Below are 20,637 nucleotides of genomic sequence, written 5' to 3'. Positions count from 1 at the left end.
AACACCATCCCCACAGGCCATGTTTTCCAGCACTTTTTGTTACTGAGATGTAGGGAGAAGCATGGAAGAAATGGAGCTGCAGAGCACGGACACCCCATGTTCTATCTCACAAAATAGCAGCTTTCCAACCTAATTTTTTGCTTTGCAGACTTAAATGGCAACCTACATCATCACTTTTTGTGGACATGGCAGATTTTTCCTAAATTTTTCTGTCTTTTAAAAACATGGGAGGAGCAGTATCTAATATTTTATTTACCATTTCACCCGCTTCCATTTTTTTTTTCCTCTCTAAAATTTTTAGTTTTGGCATCAGCAAAGCAGAATTCAAAAATGGGATCACCCATTTATAATTATGTTTAGGCAGCTTTCATTTGAACTGATTGTTTTTCCCAAAACACAGATTTAATAGGTAACAAGTGTTTCATACAGAGGGACTTTATTTACGTGTTGAGAGAAACCTTCTCTGGTTACAAATCTGAGCATGTACTTCAATGCTACAGCCAGTGCCACAATGGGAGCAACCAGCACTGGCAGCACAGGGAGACTCAAACAGAAGATACAGTTGTGTGCTGGAATAAGGCCAGAAAACATGGATGGTCTGACTCCTCTCCACTCTCATTGTGATGGCCATGTATGGGACAGTTCATGGTCCTCTGCTGATGCTGTTGTGTATCTCCGTGATGATTGTATCTAGTCATTCTAGCTGCCCAGGAGCTGTGTTAAATATACAGCCCAATTGGATTAAACTGGTTTTGCTAGACATTGAATGAGCTATATCTGAACACATGCAATATCTTTAGAAGATATTTCAAGGCCATCATCCTGTTAGATTTTTTAGACCTGAGACACAGATGATGGAGTGAGACCTGTCTGATGGAGTGAGAACTCTTCCCTGGTGTCCCTGCTCTGACCAGAGCATTACCAGGGCTGGAGAGGGCACCTGTGGGTTTCACTTCTGGAATGATTTTAAGCCTTTCCTCATTTCCACAGCTCTAAATGCCTTTTGAGAGCAGTGCTCAGTCCCACTAAAGGTTCTTAATCCCACATCTCCCCAGTGCTTAGCATGCTCCCACACCCTGCCCAGTTGCTGTCACATCAAGCTGCACCTCTCTGCTGTTGTGAGGCAAGGAACTGACTCTGACTTTCAAGGATGCCTCCAAAGAGATGGAGACAGCACAATGTCACTGTGCCATGATGGTTTCATGTGATGTGCTGTGGTGTACCATCTGTCATTACACACTAAGTTAAGGTGTCATTCCCAAGTAAAGGTGCTGTGGGTTAGATTAGCCACAAAATTCTTTGGCTGTGACTAGGACACCAAATGACAAAACATAAATGGCCTCAAACATAAGGCCCACAACGATTAGCTCAGTTCCACTAAAACATGCTGAGACGGTGCCCTGTGCCACCCAAACCAAGCCCACAGTGCAAAGCCTGGGCCCCTTCATCCTGCCACTTCATCCCAGCACAGGGCTGTCCCCCATGCAGAGTCTGCAAGGGCTGATGTCTGCACACCCTCAGCCCAGGTGTGCAGTGGGATCACATATCAAACCCCAGCTGTGTTAGAGCTACAAGCCAAGGAGGACATGGGTAACTGACCTGGACCTTTTCCTATCGCTGCATTGTATGCAAGGGCAGGAGAGCTTCAGTGGGCCTTGGAAATGGTAGGGTCTGTTGTGCTGAGGAGAAGCCGCTCAGGGAGTATCTGTTACTCTACCTATCAGGAAGCCAAGGCTCTGCTTGATAGATTCTGTGGTTATTTACTCTGGCACAAAATTCAAATAACTTTGTTTGTACTGGGGCATGAGCAGAATTTAACTCTTAATTAAAAAATAGATGGGAAAACAAATAATAATGAAAACATGTAAGAGTGTAAGAAAATATATTTATTAAATTTCATGGCAATACTATGGCAAAATTGTTAAACACATGCTTACTTTTAGACACTCAAGCAATACAACAGGAGTTACATTAAGCAAGCAAACTAGGTTTAAAATGTATGCAAAGTTGTATCTTAGTGTTAGGTTAGTCTTAAATGTCAACTGCCACACTGAAATATTATATCCCCAACATGATCCCATGCTTCCTTTTTTAAGCATGCATTTGTTTAACGGTTTAGCTGATAATTTTTCATAGTGATACACTTTGTTGAATCAGTATTTTACTTGGCATGCTACAGCTTCATTAAAGTGCCTTGTGATGATTTTGCTAAAATCATGAAAGATGTAATTTTTCCACAGCAGATTTGGAAGCTGGAAAATTTCAGTATCATTCAGCAACAAAAATATGCTGAATGACTTATTAGATTTAGTGTGTTATGAAGACTATTTTTTCAGCTCAATCTACTGATTTATTCTCAGAATTAACTTCTATAGATGACTATGTCATATTGGCAAACAATATTTTCACTAGTATTTAACAAAAGTCCATTAAAATCTTCATAAAAACAGAACATAAAAAAAACATCTCTAAGCAAATTATTTATGCTGTAAAAAATATGGTATAAAAAGAGCTAAAAAAAATTGAACCTATTCACAGTGTATGTTTAAAGTTACAGCATTATAGTACAATGTTGTGTGTTTTTTCAGGTGACCAGCATGATTCCACGAGTTCTGATGTTTTGTGTGCCACATCAGGCTTGGAGTTCAAATTGCTGTTACCTTCAAGTAGGATTTCAGATATGATATGATTCAGTTGTCTTCTCTTTTTTGCTATCCCCAGCTTTACAAACTTTTGACATGCTATGAAAATGTAAAATATTTCCAAAACCGTTCTTGAACCACAGTTAGAAAACATTGACGGAGTGATGTTCAAGGAGTCTTTTTTTATTGACCTTTCTATTTTACTTTGCTCTGCTTGAGCTATTAATTTGTAAATTTTTCTTAATCCAAGTAATGAAAAAGTGAAAATTTCACTTTTTGTTTTGTTCCTGGGTTAGTTTTACTCACTACTTTTTGCACAACATGAGACCAAGTGAGCTGCAAAGATATTGAGCCTTCTAGTGGAAGCTGTCCATGAATCTCCACTGAAGCTTGCTTTCAGTCAAAATGCAGATTTTGGACTGTCCTAGAGATTTTGTTAGGTATCACATTGAAAACCAAGGATTTAATCTGCTCTGGTTCACCACAAAGTCACCTGGACAGTGCTGTCACAAAAGGAGGGTGAGACTGGAGAGGGATTAACCCCATCCTCTCATGAAATACCCTGCCATTAGACCAGCTCACCTGAATGGGGATGCTGAGCCCCTGCCCTCCAAAATGCAGAATTCTTCTGGAGGTTTTTTTTTTTTTTTCAGTTGTAAAAGCAGAAGGAATTAATAGATCTTTTTGTGGGGGAGAAGTATTGTCATGAACCCTGGGACAACTTATAAAGTTACAGAAAGCCTGCCAATATCATCTGAGGTTTGTTTGTTCAACATGCAAAAGGGAAACCAACACTGGCTATCTTAGAAGCACTGGGGAAAATCTAGACTTATATTAATGGGGGAGGGGAAAGAAAATTGTAGAGGAAGAAACTATTTTACAGCTCCAAATGAGATATCTAAGACAATCTTAAACATAAGAGAATTAAAACACTCAAACACTTTTGAATCCTTGTCTAGCATTTGGGGTCTGAGACTGTGTTTCCAGGCTGTCAAAGGAAAAGACAAGGGAAAAAACCAACAAATACTGCCAACAGAATCTCTGAGCATCATCCACACATGGCATCACTTAATGTACAGCACCACAAGTGTTGCAAAGTGTGTTGGGAGGAGCACAAGACAGCAGGGGCTTTCTCTAGACAAAACTGTCTCAGAAGGTACATAGTCATGTACAGGACTCCAAAAATATCACTTTGGCAATTGCAAGCCGACTTCCTCTGCCATATGCACCTAGGCACATGATGATGCAAGCACATGTGTGCATAAAGCACTAGGACTTAGAGTTACAAATATTAAATGTCATTTGCACTGAAGTCTTAGTCAAAGTCTGTGGCAGAACAGAAGATGCTATTTACATGGGAAGCTCTTCATAGATGTATGGTACACAGAGCCTTGTTAGCAATCTCATTCTCTAAATGTTACATTTTTCTAATATCTGTCAAATTATTTTACTATATTTCTATCTACTTGTAGGGATACAAGTATTCTATTTACAAAGCAGTATTTATTTAAAAACAGAGCACAACATTTATCATTGCCTTTTCAGAGTGATGTCTTATCTCCTTCTCTCTCCAGTGCACCAAATTACTTTAATTTTTGTGCCTATTCATGTTCAACGGAGTATCCTGGAGAACATGATCACAGGAAACAACACAGCACTAAGCTTTACCCAGCTGAACCTATCAACAACAACATAAAAAAGTGACTTGAAAATGCCTCTTCAGAGCAGCCTAAAGCTTGAGGTCAGCAGGAGTGTGCTGTTGCCACGTTCTTAACAAAGTAAAGTTCTGGTCCCCCACATAAACCAAAGATGAAGAAACATGGCACCATCTGCCAATTATGCCATGACAAAAACACAGTGACTGGCTCCCTTTGGAAATGGTTTACCCATGAAAGCAGCAACTAGAGATAATAAAGATAGCAAATGTCAGTTACCGGGTGCTAGGTCTGCCTATACAGCCACTGCATAGCAGGGGAGGTAATTCACTGCCTGCCTGTAATATTAGCTTACTATTTTGTTGAATATTAACTAGTAGTTCTGTGAGGTATATCACATGCAGATCTACCTTTCCAAAATCTAATACAAACCTGAGATCCCAGATCTTGCGCATGTCAAAAAACAAATATAATGAATGTGTCAAATAGGAGAGTGCACAATGATACATCAAATGTGACTGATGCTCCACATGTACAGTGAACAGTACAAAAATCCATTGCAAAACTTAAATTGTCACATATGACAGGCATGGCTCAAAAATAAAAAGCAGCAGAACCGACTACTTTCTTCAGAAAGCAACTGCTTGGCATTAATACCCTACATCTCCAAACACTGACGCTGGAGGACTGAAGTTAGGTGGGACACAATCCCTTCTGGTCATATCCCTTCTGGAAGTTGTTGGGTTTTGTTTTTCGCCTGATTCTTTTTAAATTTTTTTTTTAAAGCTGCACTTTTTACTCTTCTAAAAAATAAAGTAAAAAATCCAAAATAAGTAAAAATAAATGTTCAATAAAGGATGAGATTTTTTACAAAAGTATAGTAAGGAAATGCTCTTTAAACTTTAGGATGCCTAATATATTTCTCAGAAAAAAACTTGTCCGAGGAGGCTCATCAGGAAGCTAGAAGGCACTAGTACAAAGAATCTGATCCCCTCTGAAGCTTACAACTGTGTTATCAAAGAATTTAGAGGCTACAAGAGAGCACCATGCTTTGAAAGAGTATTTGGTTCAAAGACATTCCTAAAGATGCTTCTTTGATTTAACATGGCACTTGGGCTCAGAAATCAAGTCTGTTCCCCTGACTATCCTTGTCATTCATCCCTACTGCTCCACACACCCAGGGATGGCTGATCACATTAGCACACCACCTCTGCCTATGCATCTGAATTCACTGCTGAAGATCTGAGATAGGCATTTGAAAGGCAGCACTGAATAGGCTCAAAGGAAACCACAGAGGTGAAGCAGCTGAGCTTTCAAGTGCTGGAATGACAACTGCCTACTGGCTCATCAGCATTAAGCAACAATCATGCTATAGATACTGCATAAGCCTGCCTCTCTCCCACATCTGCCCCACTTTTCTTACTGAAGCAATTGCTGCTAAAAGATCTTTCTGACCAGCACCCTGAAAATCAGAATACTAGGTATATAGTCAAGAATTAAAAACAAAAAGGAAAAAAAGAGAGATGAATAATTAGGTCAGAGAGTTTATAACATCAACATTGAGGCACAACATGCATTTTCCTTACCTAATCACTAAGAAATTAAGCAATTTAAAATGTTGTCGTCTTTACTGAATAGGAGGAGCAGCACACTGGGAAACCTGAGTATGTGAAGTTTATGGTAAATTATTCACCATGTGAACACTGAGAACGGTCCTAAACTGCTTCCTGTGAGAATTCTGTGTGTTCGCTGCATCTGCCCTGATTTCCAGTCTCCAAATTAAAAATTGCTAGTACACTCAAACTGCAGTTTGATTTTGTTTCTTGCAATACACAGACATATGAAAAGCTGAGTTATTCTCCATGGTCAGCTATTCTGCTACAGAGGTCTTCTTTTTCTCAGTTGTATTACCATACAATATTGATTGCTCCTCTGCACTGAGAAACCGTGCTATTAAAAAACCCCTAACCACTACCCATACACATTGTCCATTACATCATCTGCTTTCAATTAAAAGCATATTGCAGCAAAAGCTAAAATTCACCTTAGGAGCTGGACACACTAAGCCAAATCTACACTAGTGAAAAGAAATACTCTTAAAAATAACAATTATGAAAAATAGTTGTTACTATTAAGATTTAGCCTCCTGCCAGCTATCAATCACAAAGGGCTTAACTACTTCCTTTCATGTGTTAGTTTAATGTTCTAAGTAATGGGCTATGACACTTCCCTTGGTCACAAATGGATGTCGGCTCTTTGCACTGCCTTTCTTCCCACCTGCAGCCCTGCTAATTCAAAGACTCAAAAAATGAATCCTATGTGCACTTTCTGTTCTTTCAGAGACACCTTGCACTCTTGCCAGACCTTCAGATTAATCTGTTCTTCACTTCTTCACAGTTCACTCTTCAGAGAGGCACACACAGGAAGGTGTTACCCTAGGGTAACTATTTAGTGCTTTGCCTTTTTGTTGGTTTTGAAACATCTCTATACTTTTGTTCTATGGAGATGACAGAGATATGTCAGCCTCTGAAACTGAACCACGCATTGCTGTGATTATGTTTAACCTTATGCTTGGTTTTATTTTGATGTCCAGATCATGTGGTTTGGAGACCAAATGTCTTTCAAGTCATCCTTCTAGTCTACTCTCACACCTTTACAACTAGCAGCTGAGCCAATTCAGTCTCCTATCTGTTTTGTTTAGAAAACCATTCCCATGTCTTATTTATTAAAAAAAAAACCCAAACCCAAAACCAAACAACAATCCAAACCCCAAACAAAGCACAGTAGCTAAGGAGATGGAGACTAAAAAAAAAAACCGGTTAGAACTTTACGGAGACCCTTTTTGATCAAGCTCTTTTAACATCTGATGCCTTCCCACTGTTTTACAGCAAGAAACAGGTAAATGTCTCAAACATTTATCCTGTAAGCTAGTGAAATTCATGTATGCCACAACCTGAAATTTACACAGTGAAATGTTACAGTTACAGTTATTTAGAGATACACATGGGAAAACAAGCATTTTAAAAGACGATTGTTCTAAACACTCCTTTAAGCACACAGATGTACATAATTTAAGCTTTCTTTGCATCACATATCTGGTAAAGGAGAGGTAGAATTAGCGGCACTAAAACCTCCCTGGGTTTATCCCTGCCACTAGAGAAATCCTACCTTGTACCCCCAGGTAGGATTTGTATAGAAGGTCCTGTTGGGTTGACACCTAAGATCAAAGATCAGCCAGGAAGCAGGTAATACAAAGCTAATACGATAAAGACCATCCAGAAAGCAATTTCTCCTCAAGGACTTAGTCCTACTACCTCTAATTTCATGTGCCAAACTGCATCAGCAACTAAGGTAAGTAGACAGATTTCCCCATGGCTTACATTTACTGCATAGTGCAAAGACTGCTGAACACTGAGGGTGAATGGACTACTGTACCACTTCAAAGCAGGAGATCTGGAGCAGAATCTATGAAATACAAAATGTATTAGTGCAATACATTAGGAAAGATTAACTAACCAAAAGATAGAAAAAATATAGAGCATTATAAGTTTTTGGGTTTTTTTTAAAGGATGTTTTAAATTTTATGCAGTTCTTCTTGAGGTTTCAATCAGTGTTACAGTTCTTTTCCCCAAGTTTGTACCCCTGAGTCAAACATTGAATAAAGATTGTACAGTAGGTACAGAAATTAGTGTCTAGTTAAAAAGCAACAGATTTGAATGGCCATTGCTTTCTAAGTGTTAAACAGTGACAATAACCTTCCATACAGGAAAATAAAAAAAATAGCATTCTCATTTGTTCTTTGTTTACAACTAGGTAAAAGATCTCAACAGTTTCCCACCACATTGTTTCCATGTCCTAGGATGAGATTTGCTATAAATTAAACCTTCAGTAAGGAAATCTGTTGGCGCTGCATCCTTTGAGTCTGCATGGTTGAGAACAACTACAATAAAGCAAAGCAATCTTTCCAAGTTATAAATTGCATGAGACCACATTTTTCTTGGAGCACTGTGTGAAGGTAGGCAGAGTTCTTTGACTATAATTTAAAATTGTAAATCCAAAACCCCTTACATCCAATATATTTTACTAGAGTAATAACTAAATTGCTATAATTTTGGCGTCTCAGCCTCTATTACAATGGAATATTAACACTTTGACTAACTTACACATGATAACATTCAGCTCACTAGCACTTCTGCTGACTGTCTCCAAGAATAATTCATGCCTTTTGCACTTTTTTTCTTCCTTTCTTTACAATATCAGGACTAAAAGCTTATTCAGAAGGCAGGTTCACGTGCAATGAGGACTCACTGTTAATCATTTGGTTTGTTCTGAAAAAAGTGTGTGAAGGACCACCCTGTGTTAATGGGTTTAGGAGAGTCTTCATCATCTTTTGGGGGAAGCAGAAACTGTCGTGAATTAATTGAACATGGGCTCCCAAAAGATGCATTTTCATTGTTGCTTTCAACTGATCCAGGAGAGTCTGGAGTGCCCATGTTCCAGGTGTTTGTGTTTGCTTGAGGTCTGTAACCTGCAGTTTTATCCAATTCTTCCTCCACAGGTGAATGACCCTCTATTTTCAGAGCACTGATAGACAGCTGCATTTGTGGCTTATAGCCTGCTGTAGTCACTAAGTCTGTTTCTGGCTCCTCCTCTGGTTTAATTTGAGGTTGATACATTGACTGGATGTCAATATAGACCACCTGAGATGACCCCCCAGGTTCATCCATAGGGGAATTTGAGATTTCCTCTTCAATGATAGGGGGGCAGTAGGAGACAACAACGTGGTTCTCCATTTCTGAGTCAGAACCATCTTCAGGCACAGTGGTTTCTGCTGCTGGGGACATAATCTCTGTGTCTTCAATCTTTGGAGCTGTAGATTGTGTTTCCACCACCTCAACACTGTTCGGGGTGCATGGGTTCATTTCCAGTGTTTTTAGTGTCTTATTCCCCTGAAATGAGAAAAAAGAGAAGCTAAAAGTTCTGGAAAACCTGAAAACAACAAGCTGCTGAAATTACAGCACAGCTTGTGGATTGTACTCATCCCATGGCCATTACTACAATACATTAAAAAAGAAAAATGTGTTTATCATTTTCTGGCTCACATTCCTTTTAATGTTATAAGTACTTTATGCAAATTGAAGAGACTTGAGATCTTGCAGTAAGTGTTTGAGAACTCTCTCCAAATCTTGTCTTTGTATAAGCCATACCCGAAGGCTGTTTAAATATTATGCCCATCTCCAACTAATGTATCTACCAGGACAATGGGATATGGCAGATCTCCATACTTCCTGCTTCTTCTAACACTTTGACAAATCTGAGTGTGTTACTCCTGTATTCTTATCAGGTACTGACACTTCTCACTAGCTGGAAGAAGAGAAATGCAACAGTCCTTTCCTAGTTCAAACACTGCAAGTAACTACATTAACAACAACAAAGCTCTAGATAGCACCTGAAAAAGTTACTCAGTAAATTGGCTTGTTTCCCCCTTCCACAGAGTTTTTTTCCTACAATTGGAACAGATGAGTCAGTTTGCAAAAGAATTCTTTAACTGGTTTTATCTTTCAGAAGCTTAAAATACTAGATTTAAAATAAGGTTTACCTCACAGATGTTCCTCTGAAACTGCAGTGCCTTACTGTTCTCAGGATTTGGAATTTCTGGATAAAATGTTTCTTTAATCCTTTAAAGAGGAAAGAATAAACTGTTATAAAGATAGCAAAGCCTGAAACAGATTGTGAATACACAAAAGGAGTCAGGACACCTCCCTTTAAGTCAGAATACTGAAGACATCTGGTGCAAAGATTTAGTGTGTTGAACTTTCAGTGAGTATAATGGAAAAAACAGCAACCATTTTTTTAAGTTGGGAATTTAATATGCCACATTTACTAAAAGTTGAAGGTGGTATGTCTATCTTTGTTTGTAGAGGGCACACAAATTACAGTATGTCGCCAGTGTTATTTCCATTTGGAACTTTATAAATGTGTTCACTGGAAGACAGGCTCCTGCAAAAACTTTTTGCATTCTTCCCTCTGACGTTTCTCCAACTCAGTTTCTTCCTCACCTTCCACATGGTGTTTTTGTCACACACTTTTTAACAATGGCCACTAACATCTTTGGGTATTTAGAGAAAACAAGGAGTAACTAAAATCATGGAAAACCCTAGCACTAAAGCAAACACTTCAGGAAAAGATGAGAACCCAAAGCAGGCATTTACCATTCTCTCTTTCGGTAGCAGAAGGTGCTGGCCAACACACCCAGCAACACCACCACTGCGACAGGGATGAGAATTGCAATGATTAATCCTACAGCTGGGGGATAAGAAGAAGAGAAGACAGTAAATATACAATGATAGTATATAAAACATTACCAGTACATTTTATGCCTTTTCTAATATTCTCCCCAGTTAAAGACCATTCCATTAAACTCAGCTAGTGCAGTGGTATGCCAGCAGCAACCTACACCATCACCCTTCCCCTTTGCTGGAATTCACAGATTCACTGATAACTACGGGAACCAGCAGATATTCCTCTCTGATTGTTTAATTACAGAAGGCTTCATGGGCTGCATAAGACTCATTGCTATGGTGATTCTGTTCTCACTATACACTGGCATTGCACTTTCATGCTACTTGAGCTGGCCAAGTTTCTGGTAATGGCTCTTCTAGGCCAACAACTAATTGCATAAACAGCATTGTCTTTTATATGTTTTACAATGCTTCCAGTCCCTGGGCTTTAGCTCCAATAGATCTCCATTGCCTTCTTCCATTGATATTAAATGCCTCAAGCTTGATTTTCCATGTATTTTAGTTGCACCCCAGTGTTTAGTCCTTCATAGGAAACACTTTTTTTCTCTCATTCTCCAAAATCAATATTTTAATTTTTTTTTTTTTTTTGTAATTATCTTTCTGTGTTTGCTTCTGTCAAGGGATCAATAAAATTGAATTCAAAGCAGAGAATCATCTGTTTACAACTCTGAAACTGGTAACTATTTCCACAATAACCTTCATCCACCATGTATTATCAGATATCCATCATGGGAAACCTGACAAAAAAAAAGGGCTGTTTGAGAAAACTAAGCTCAGACTCCACTATATTTAGTAGTAAGTTAGAAGTTATTTTTTATGCATACATTACCATGAACTACAAAGTAGCTATAATAGGAAAGGATCTTTCCCTCACTCTGAACTGTTATTTTTGTATTTATAAATAACCAACTAAATAAAGGGAAAAACTAGACTGTAGGCCCAAACCACTTACAGGACCAGAAAAAAATCCACAAACCAACAAAATAAGCTCAGCTTTAAATACATCATACAGCCCCTGTACTAAACACAGGGATATGTCTGAACAGGGATAATCAACTTACAGTCCTCCTTTGTCACCACATAGAGGCTGTTTGGAGGGCTCAACCCACCAGCAGTGTAGGCTTGTAGTTCCAGCTGGTAACTCGTTTTGCCTTGAAGATCAAGTATTTTCATAGACTTCTTTGTTAGGTCAGTGATATTGTTAACTTTAAGTTCTGGATTCCCTGTTTATTTGGTAACAGTAAGAAAAGCATAACTTCATTAGAAAGGACTCAAAAAGACAACCTCAGCTTTAGCAGAACTGTCCTGAAGTGAACAGATGAAACCAGAAGAACAGTGCGTGTAAAGAAATGCTGAAATAAAGAACCCTATCACTAAACATCACAGGAGTGTGCTACTGCTGCTGCAGATGGACTACATTTCCTTACCCTCCTGCATGTCCTCTTATGAATGTGAGTCAGGCTTCAGTCGTGACAGGACAGGCACTGGAAGAATATGCCCTATTAAATATAGCCATGTAACCTCTCCACCTCATCTACCCAGGGTATCTGAGCACAGGACGGCATGACACCTTGCCACTGCATTACTTTATGTCCCCAGTGAGACCGGGTTTTCTCCAGCTTTTGCTTTATATTAAAAAAACAACTGGGCTAATCACACAAGAAGCTGATTATTTCAAATGCCTTTGTCACATATCAGGAGCACATTATAACAGTGAGTAATGCAACTGAATTAAAGACTCTTTTTTATTAAAGTGAAATGAAATTATTAAAAAATAAAAAGGAAAGATGTAAGCAAGAAAGTTGCAATCTACACAATCAACTTACCTGATTCTGAAAGTCTAGGTTTTAAAGCATCTTTTTCACCTTTTGCAAAGGAAAGAAGATATCCTTTTAGAAATCCTCGGCATTCTTCAATAGGAATGTCTTCCCATTTTACCAATATAGAATCTGAAGAAGTTTCTTCAACAATAAAATTTGGTGCAGTTTTTGGAGCTGTAGGGAGAATTAAGAGGGAAGAAGCCAGTAAGAAATTACCTTATCATAAAATGTTGAAACCACGTAAGTATTTCATCAGTTTTATTTCGGAGCTACCATTTTCCAGCCTTTTCCTTGAGACTCCTCACTGTAAAGTACATGTGAAAGACTTAGCAGGAGTCTACAAAAATACAGCTATGTTGGACTAATTGTTAATAATTATATGGCAGTATTAGCTACTAAGAGGTGCCAGAGGAAAAATTTCTCTTTGGTCAGCCTTCTTACAGACCCATACATGTAAATACTCTTCTTCCTGCAATAAACCCAAAAGATTGTATAAACATTCAGAGGATACATATTAGCTTTTACAAGCTTTAACTGTGAAACTTCATAGCCTGTTTTAAGACTAAAAAAAAAATCCACAGTTCTACCATCTCAGCTAAAAAGAACTACTCTTAGCAGTTTACACAAGTCCTTGTTCCAATACGTGAAGCCTACTGAAAGTGTTATAGCAGATAATGCATATGGCCATGTATAATGTCAGGACTTAGCCTGACATTTGGCTATGATCCAGCAGGACTGAATTCATGTTTAAGAATGCATCCATTTTTGTCTTGATGGAGACCACTGCACTTTCCAAAGGCAAATCTTAAGTTTTAGAATGAATCTATGCTCTTGTGCATTTCTCAGTTCCTAGTAAGTTTCTTCTGCACGTTCAATGCATTTTTAGTCCCTCAAAGTCATTATACCTGGAAAGCTTCTGTCTGATCTGCTCATAACACACATGGAAAACTCTTCTGGGAAACCTTTCAGAATTTTTGCAGAAATACAAATGGCTGAAAATTGAGTTTCTGGTAAAATTGCCTTAACCTCACCTTCAACCTTTGCAATGAAATAAACAACACCATTTCCAAAGACTCAGATTATGTCAGCAGTTCAGTTTTCTAGGCAAAGTATTTTAGCAGAAAACACATTAAACTTCAAAGTGAAATGGGTCCTGTAGTTACAATACAATACAATACAGCTGTGGTGTTAAGGGGTACAGTCATGTCCAGACACCTGGGAACAGAAAGCATTTAGACTAATGCATCTTCAGACCAGCAAAACTCAGCACTGGGTCAAACCCCAGTTACCCAGACAGGGCTGGTGTGGGACAGAATACAATTGCAATTCTCAAAGTGGTTTGTGTTCTAGGATCTAGCTTGGATCTAGGAAGTGCTTTCAAACAGAAGTGTTATGGATACTTTTTACATTTGCTGAGCTGTACCAATGTGCTTGGAAGTTTACTTGGACTTGATGAATCAAAAAAGTTGTCTCCTCTTGTGTAGAAGGGACCACAGACATGTGGTTCAAATTATGGCTGTGAAAAGCTGTGACACTCCTGTGCCACCACATAAGCTGGAAAACACAGGGTTACTGCATATGCTTGGAACTGGAAGTGGCTGGAGAAATGTGTTACAGTTATACAAAGAGAACAAACAGCAGTCAGTAGTACTGTGTGGGGATTCTGGTTTCTGTCTTCTGCCAACACTGAGCTAAAAAATAGACACAGACTAAGCTCACTTTGCAGAGATCCTGAATGATAAAAGTGCACTTACGCAGCTCTTTCATATACCCAGTTACATTTTTCAACAACTGATATCCCGTGGATTTGCAGCCATACAGAGAAAAGTTGTATCTCACGCCAGGTTTGAAGAGATCTGCAAGAGAAAATTGCTGTAAGAATATGCTTCAGAAGAATGATGCTTTTAGATTTCACATGATATAGATGTATAAATACATATTAAAAAATTACAAAGTGTAATGGTATAAATACCATCCCTACTTGTAATTTCTACAATAGCTATGCCATCAGATGTGGTTTAGAAGTAACCAAATCTACCTCCCAGAGAAAGTTTAGTACTAAACAAAGAGGATTCAAAACAAGCTACTCAAATTGCATAAACTGCCCTTTCCATGGGGAAACACAAATTGAAGTTACCAGAAATAATCCCCTTCCTCTCCTCCCACAGGAGCCATGTAGTTCGTGCCTCCTCAGAAATACAAATGCATTTTGAAATAACCAGGCTTACTGAAGAAACAGTACAAAAGATATACAGAAAACTTTAAGAAACGACAGTGGAACAACTTAGCAATGAACTTCAGTCTTGAACTGACTTTAAAAAACACAGATAGTCATCAAATTTATGCTTCCCATGTCTTTGGTGGAAGCACAGGTATTTGATACTATAATGTGTAAATAATTTTCCACTTTCTGGGATTTTCTCAAATCAGGTCTGTACACTACTTTCAAGGCTTTTACTGAATAAGATACCACTGTGAAACTACACAGAAGTCAGCTGGGTTTTACAAGAGTTCAGGTCCAGCCTGAGAGATTCTCCTAGCAGGAGTAAGAGCAGAGGTGGATTTGCCAGCTTAAGCCCAGCCCTAGCAGCTGAATAACTCATAAAAGAGTCACATGCTGCAAGAACCATCCCAGTGAAGAGCTCGGGAGTAAAGCAGTGCATCATTGGACAGACACAGTATTGTCTGCTTAAAAAAAACCAAAAAAAATCTCTAGCTAGGCGCAAACACAAACAACATGGACACAGTGTTGTAATTACAGACAGAAAAACATATTGCCCTCACTCTTCCAGGTCTCACTCCCCTTCAACTTTCCTGTGTACACAGCTCCAAGCTATTTCCTCGAATGGAGACTATAATACTAAATTTTTCTAAAAGGCAAACTATACCCTTATAGACAGCAGAGAAAAAAAATCCCGCATCTTTAATGTGCTGCTACTAGTCCCACCACAGCTGAATTTCATTTCCCTGATCTGCCCACCAGCATCTAGAGACCTGGAATGTGCCCTGTTCCAGGAAATTTCAATAGTTGACAACAAGCCAACACATGGAGGTCACACTTAAAAAAAATCTGCCTCATGTAAAAACAACGGATTAGTCCTCTCCCATCCTGAGCAGTATTGTTTATGCTTAGAATCCAAATAAAATCCCAAACCCTATATTAACCATTATGCACTAGGCTGAATTAGGAAATAGTGACATACAGCTAGAAGATGTAATTTCAAAACTGTTAATAAACACAGGATGATAAAAGTTAAGTCAAGACTGATATTTGGATTTGGTAAGACTGTGTAAGAAATTAAAATAAACACAGTACCAAGAAGAACTTCATTTATTTACACAAGTACACAGCAATCAAACCATCTGCAATATATAGCTTCATGCTACTCTCATTCCACTTGCTGCTCAGGATCTCAAACAGAAAGACCCACAAGAAAGTATTCTGACTTACCAGATTTTATCACTGCATTTGTTGTATTTGAAGGAAATTTCTGCCAGTCCACACTGCAGGGTTCAGACCCAGATGAATGACACCATTTTACTATGTAGCCACATGTCATGTTGGGGTAAGAATCCCAAGAAATATTAATTCCATTCCCCATTGCCATGGCCTGATCTGTTGTGACATTATCTGCAACAAAGATGACACAAAAATCCATCAAAGAGCAGACACGTATCTGTAACCCAAGATAAAAGAGAGCCTTCCAGCCACAGCACAATGGCTTTATAAATGGCAGTCATTTCTAGGAACGAGAGGCATGAGAGTGAACTGTGAATTCGAAGCAGTGCACTCAGCTGAGCTTTCTGGAGTGCTCAGAATCAGACATAGCCTGCAGCAAATCCCTCAGCCAGCCTTATGATGATGAGAAATGCAGCAGCTCAGGACTGGCTTAAAAAGCACTTTTTCAAGCAGAAAAAGCAGATGTCAGGTTCAAGTATGAATTAACACCAATATGGCACGAGCCTCCAGCTATAAATTCCTGCTGTCATTTCATCAAATGGTTTGCTTTGTGTTTCTTTCAAAGTGTCTTGCTATCACTCGCCCAACCACAGATAACCATTCTTCATGAAGAATCAACAGCAATAATCATGTCCCTGGTGAATTTTATGGAGGCTTCAGTCTGCCAAGGGTAAATTATACAAGAAAGAAAAAAAAAGCTTTGCCTTTAATATATTTTTCTTGTTTCTGATTATCAAAGGTTTAGCTGCCCTTGTGAAGTGATCAGATCTGGGAACAGCTTCTGATTCCTGCAGCCGCCCTCCATGGCTGTCCATCACATGGGACCCCGCAGAGCTAAGGGATGGTTTCCAAAGGCCACCACAAAAGGGGTGGCCCCATGACAGATCTGCAAAAACAATCTCAGGGTTTCAGTTTTGCTTTTTCTGTGTTCTCATTTATGCTCCCCGTTGAGTCTATTATTTCATTTTATTAAAGCCATAAACTATGGAAGGCTGAAGGGCAAGGACAATTTTTAAGAATCAGTGCTATGAAAACTTTACTCTCACAGATGTGCTGCAAATGTCAAAGGACTATCTATTTCTAAATAATCTTAGCACACAGTTAAGTGTGCAATTGTTTTGCAGCTTGCTCATAGCAAGAAAAAGACATGAATAATAAAAGTAAATCAACTCCACAAGGGCTTTGATACTTTCTCCAGAAAAACTACTATGCATCCAGTGAAACTACATTTCTATGATGCTGGATAAGATCATATTTCCAATTAGCAGACTTTAATTTTTCTAGTTACAGAAAATAGTTTTTTTACTGACAGTAATCACATATGGTCTAAAAAATACTTAAATACATCACACTCCGCCTTATTTTCTGAGCTAGATGACTAGGAATTCACCATGGGCAGTACTGCTCATTTTGGTATATTTATAGCTGCAACCTAGACTAGAAGAACAAATAACTACTAGCACTAGACCACGACGGTGATAGGAGAGCCTGGATCAGGCAGATTACATGCCCCAACACTCTACAGAGCATTTTTTAGAGACAGTGACTAATTATGGCAGTGTATCCTTTGTTTGTGTCTCAGCAGATCTCCAGCTTCAGACCCTCTGCTCTCTTATTGACATGAAAATCACTTACACACTGTGTACAGGAAGCAGCCAGAAAAGACGTCTGGGCAAAAGTGCCATCCAGTTATTTGAATGAGCCATCTTGTATGACTCCAGTCAGTGACTCAATTCCTATACTAACTCAGGAACAAATCTTTAATGAGTACAAGTTGGGTAACACCAAAGGGAATCTCAGACATCTAAGAGAAAGCTATAAATGAATGCCAAGCTCTAGCTACCACCAGCTATCCCACACCACAAACCTGTTACAGAGACCTCTGATTCCCAGAGCCTCACTCTATCTCTGCTGAAGGAGAGCTATAAAAGCATTTCAAATCAACTGTCCCATACAGTTACTTTCCCCTCCAATGGGCAGACTAAGAATATACTACCAGGTATTAGCATTGGTGCTGTGCTCAGTTCTGGGCTCCTCAGGACAACAGGGACATGGAGTCCCTGGCATGGGTCCAGCAGAGGGCAACAAAGATGCACAAGGGACTGGAGCATCTCTCTTACTAGGACAGGCTGAGGGAGCTGGGCCTGTTCAGCCTTGAGAAGAGACAACTGAGAGGGGACCTCATCATCTCACTGTCCGTCAAAGCCTGCAGGGAGGGACCAGGCTCTGCTTGGTAGTGCTGAGCAACAGGACAGAAACTGATACACATGAATATGAGTACAAGGAAGAACTTTCCTGTGCAGTGACCAAGCACTGGGACAGATTTCCCAGACAGGTTATGGAGATACCCAAGCACCATCTAGACACAATCCTGTGCCATGTGCTCTGGGATGGCACTGCTTCGGTGAGGAGGCTGGACTGTGGGCCCTTCCAACCTGACCTATTCTGCGATTTTTTTTGTTCTGGAGAAGCAGAGGAAACGTATTTCACATGGTTTTCCTTCACACAGAAACAAACTTGTTTTTTCATTTCACTCTGAATCCCAGCCAGAACACATTTCTTCCTATGAGAGATGGCCATATCTTAGCAGAAGCTGAGTTGCCAGAAAACCAGCTGTGACACCTGTTCTCCAGGTCGGCAAGGAGAAGCAGACCCATGAACACTCCTAGCAAGCAAGTGGTGACAGGCCTTGCTGTGTGAATCTGTCCTCCCTGCAGAACACCAGCCAGATTTGGAGCTAAGGGTTTAGGCTTTGGGAGATTACACTGTCTGCTGTGCAGAGAAGCGTGGACTCTCAATAACTGCTCTGCAATATTATCTACTCTCCAAGCTCAGTGTTAAGAGCAGAAAATCATTTTCTGGCTCAGCTATTTCCCTTTACAAAGCCCTCAGCAAGAGTAGCAGTGTTTTAATTGGGAAGCTAAAGCCCTACCTCCATTTCAAATACTGTCTCCCTAGCACAAGGATGCCAACACTTTACCAACCAGGCAAATTAATATTCTCCTGCAGAGTTCACAGGCATTGAACAAACAATTCTCACCTTAAAAACCACACATTGCCTCCAAAACTTCGGAATCTCTTTGGCATGTAACACTTCTCAGTGTCTCAACAAGAACACACAGAAATACACTGAGCTCCCCAAATATCAGGGATCCACATCAATGCTTTTGAAAAGTGCAAACAGATGTAAAGACCGCACATCTTTATTTTATGTAAAGAGCACAAATTAACTGGTGAGACACTACTCCAAGAGCAAAGCAGCATTTCCCCCCACCCCCAGCAGATTTGTGTGAGGAAATAAACACACACACAAAAAAAATTATTTTTCAATAAAGGAAATCTCCTAGATATTCCCCAAGCTTTGAAGGTGCTTAACTCTCAGTTGGGAGCACTCACCACTTGGAAGTTCCACGCTTGTTATCCTTGAAGGGGGAGATGATCCTGCATGGTTTCTGGCTACAACGCTTATTATACAATCACTTTTTCCAAGTTTTATCTCAGTACTGTTTGAGGGTTCAAAGACTACTTTATGCTCCAGTAGTGTCTCTAGCAGGTAGCAGGACACTTCGTGAGACACTATTTTTCCATTGGTTTCAGAAAGGGATAAAGGCTATGAACAGACAAAGAGTACATTAAAACCAAAATTCAATATACAGAAGATGACATAGGATAATATGAATTTACTGCTCCTGATCTAGTCTGATGACTGTGTAAGATTGTAAGGCAAAAATGTAACTCAAGTGTGACTTTGAGAATTAGCATATAAATTCTTAAGTTATTAATTTTCAACTGAGATGCATAAAACATTTAATTCTTCATGTGAAATGCTTCTCAAAGTGATGTTTAAATTATAAAATTTTAATAACATTCTTATTTGGGGAAAAATATTTGTCTCGATGGTTCTATAAAAAGTTAAGGAAAGCAGTCTGGTTTATTGACTATAAACTTCACTAAACTTATAAATGTGTAAGTAAGTAGTTTTTTGTACAGTTACATTACATAATATTTTACATGTTCTATCTACCTTCCAGAAGACTATTAGGCTTTCACCAGAAGGACTTCTCTCTCTCCAGATATCTGGTCCTCTTGCAGGAGCTAAATAACAAAATAAGAGTGGTAGTTTTTTTTCCCCAGTAGCACAGTAGACAATTTATCATCTATTGAAAAGTTAGGTTTTTTAGATTACTAATTTTAAAATACATATCTTCACAAGTTCAACATTTTATCATCAAGAGTTAGATGAACTTACGGGCTTCTGATGTTGTCTGATCCACTCCCCTGCTCCAGTCACTCCACCTCCAGAAGTGGTCAGCAGCTGCGCAGCGCACCCTGAGCTGGTATTTGGTGTCAGGGCGCAATGCATTCAGCTGAGCTGTGTAAGTTGAAGATTTCCGCCCAGGAATGGAGACATTGTGCTGTTAAAAAATTTACAGAAATTGACATGACACATGGATTTTTTTTTCTCCTAGATTACACAGCTAGTCAACACTTTAAAAATGTGAGGGTTTTTGTCCCCCAAAAATACTGGCAGTGTCAAAGCTGTAGTCAAGCCCTATGAAGAAAATAATGGGAAAAAAATGTCCCATGCAGTCACCCTAAACAAGGAAAAAAACTTCAGAGATCCACCAAAATAAAGTTACATATAGACAGAAATTGAAGAATACAGGAGCTGCAACATATATGATTCTTCAACAGGGTGAGTTCTGCACACAGTAGCAGGTGGTTGTTTCCCATCTATCCCGTTCAGTCCCCCTGTCT

At 39.2% G+C, this 20,637-nt stretch overlaps 1 protein-coding gene across 3 annotated transcripts in view; it reads right to left on the bottom strand.

Annotated features, from left to right (window-relative positions):
- Window positions 1–1,868: 1,868 nt before the first annotated feature.
- LIFR (LIF receptor subunit alpha) overlaps window positions 1,869–20,637 on the bottom strand; it is a 53,978-nt gene continuing 35,209 nt past the window's right edge. For all 3 annotated transcript variants that reach the window (XM_021551576.3, XM_077790527.1, XM_021551569.3), the window contains 10 exons: window positions 20,129–20,294; window positions 19,904–19,974; window positions 19,276–19,489; window positions 15,871–16,050; window positions 14,174–14,275; window positions 12,426–12,593; window positions 11,661–11,822; window positions 10,510–10,603; window positions 9,897–9,975; window positions 1,869–9,246 (listed from right to left, as the gene is read on the bottom strand). In XM_021551576.3, coding sequence (XP_021407251.1) covers window positions 8,608–9,246; window positions 9,897–9,975; window positions 10,510–10,603; window positions 11,661–11,822; window positions 12,426–12,593; window positions 14,174–14,275; window positions 15,871–16,050; window positions 19,276–19,489; window positions 19,904–19,974; window positions 20,129–20,294 — 1,875 coding nt within the window. In that variant the 3' untranslated portion in view covers window positions 1,869–8,607. The remainder of the gene's footprint in view (window positions 9,247–9,896; window positions 9,976–10,509; window positions 10,604–11,660; window positions 11,823–12,425; window positions 12,594–14,173; window positions 14,276–15,870; window positions 16,051–19,275; window positions 19,490–19,903; window positions 19,975–20,128; window positions 20,295–20,637) is intronic.

The sequence above is a fragment of the Lonchura striata genome, chromosome Z (assembly GCF_046129695.1).
Source record: "Lonchura striata isolate bLonStr1 chromosome Z, bLonStr1.mat, whole genome shotgun sequence".
NCBI classification, from domain to species: domain Eukaryota; kingdom Metazoa; phylum Chordata; class Aves; order Passeriformes; family Estrildidae; genus Lonchura; species Lonchura striata.
This window is presented reverse-complemented; position numbering and strand designations above follow the sequence as displayed.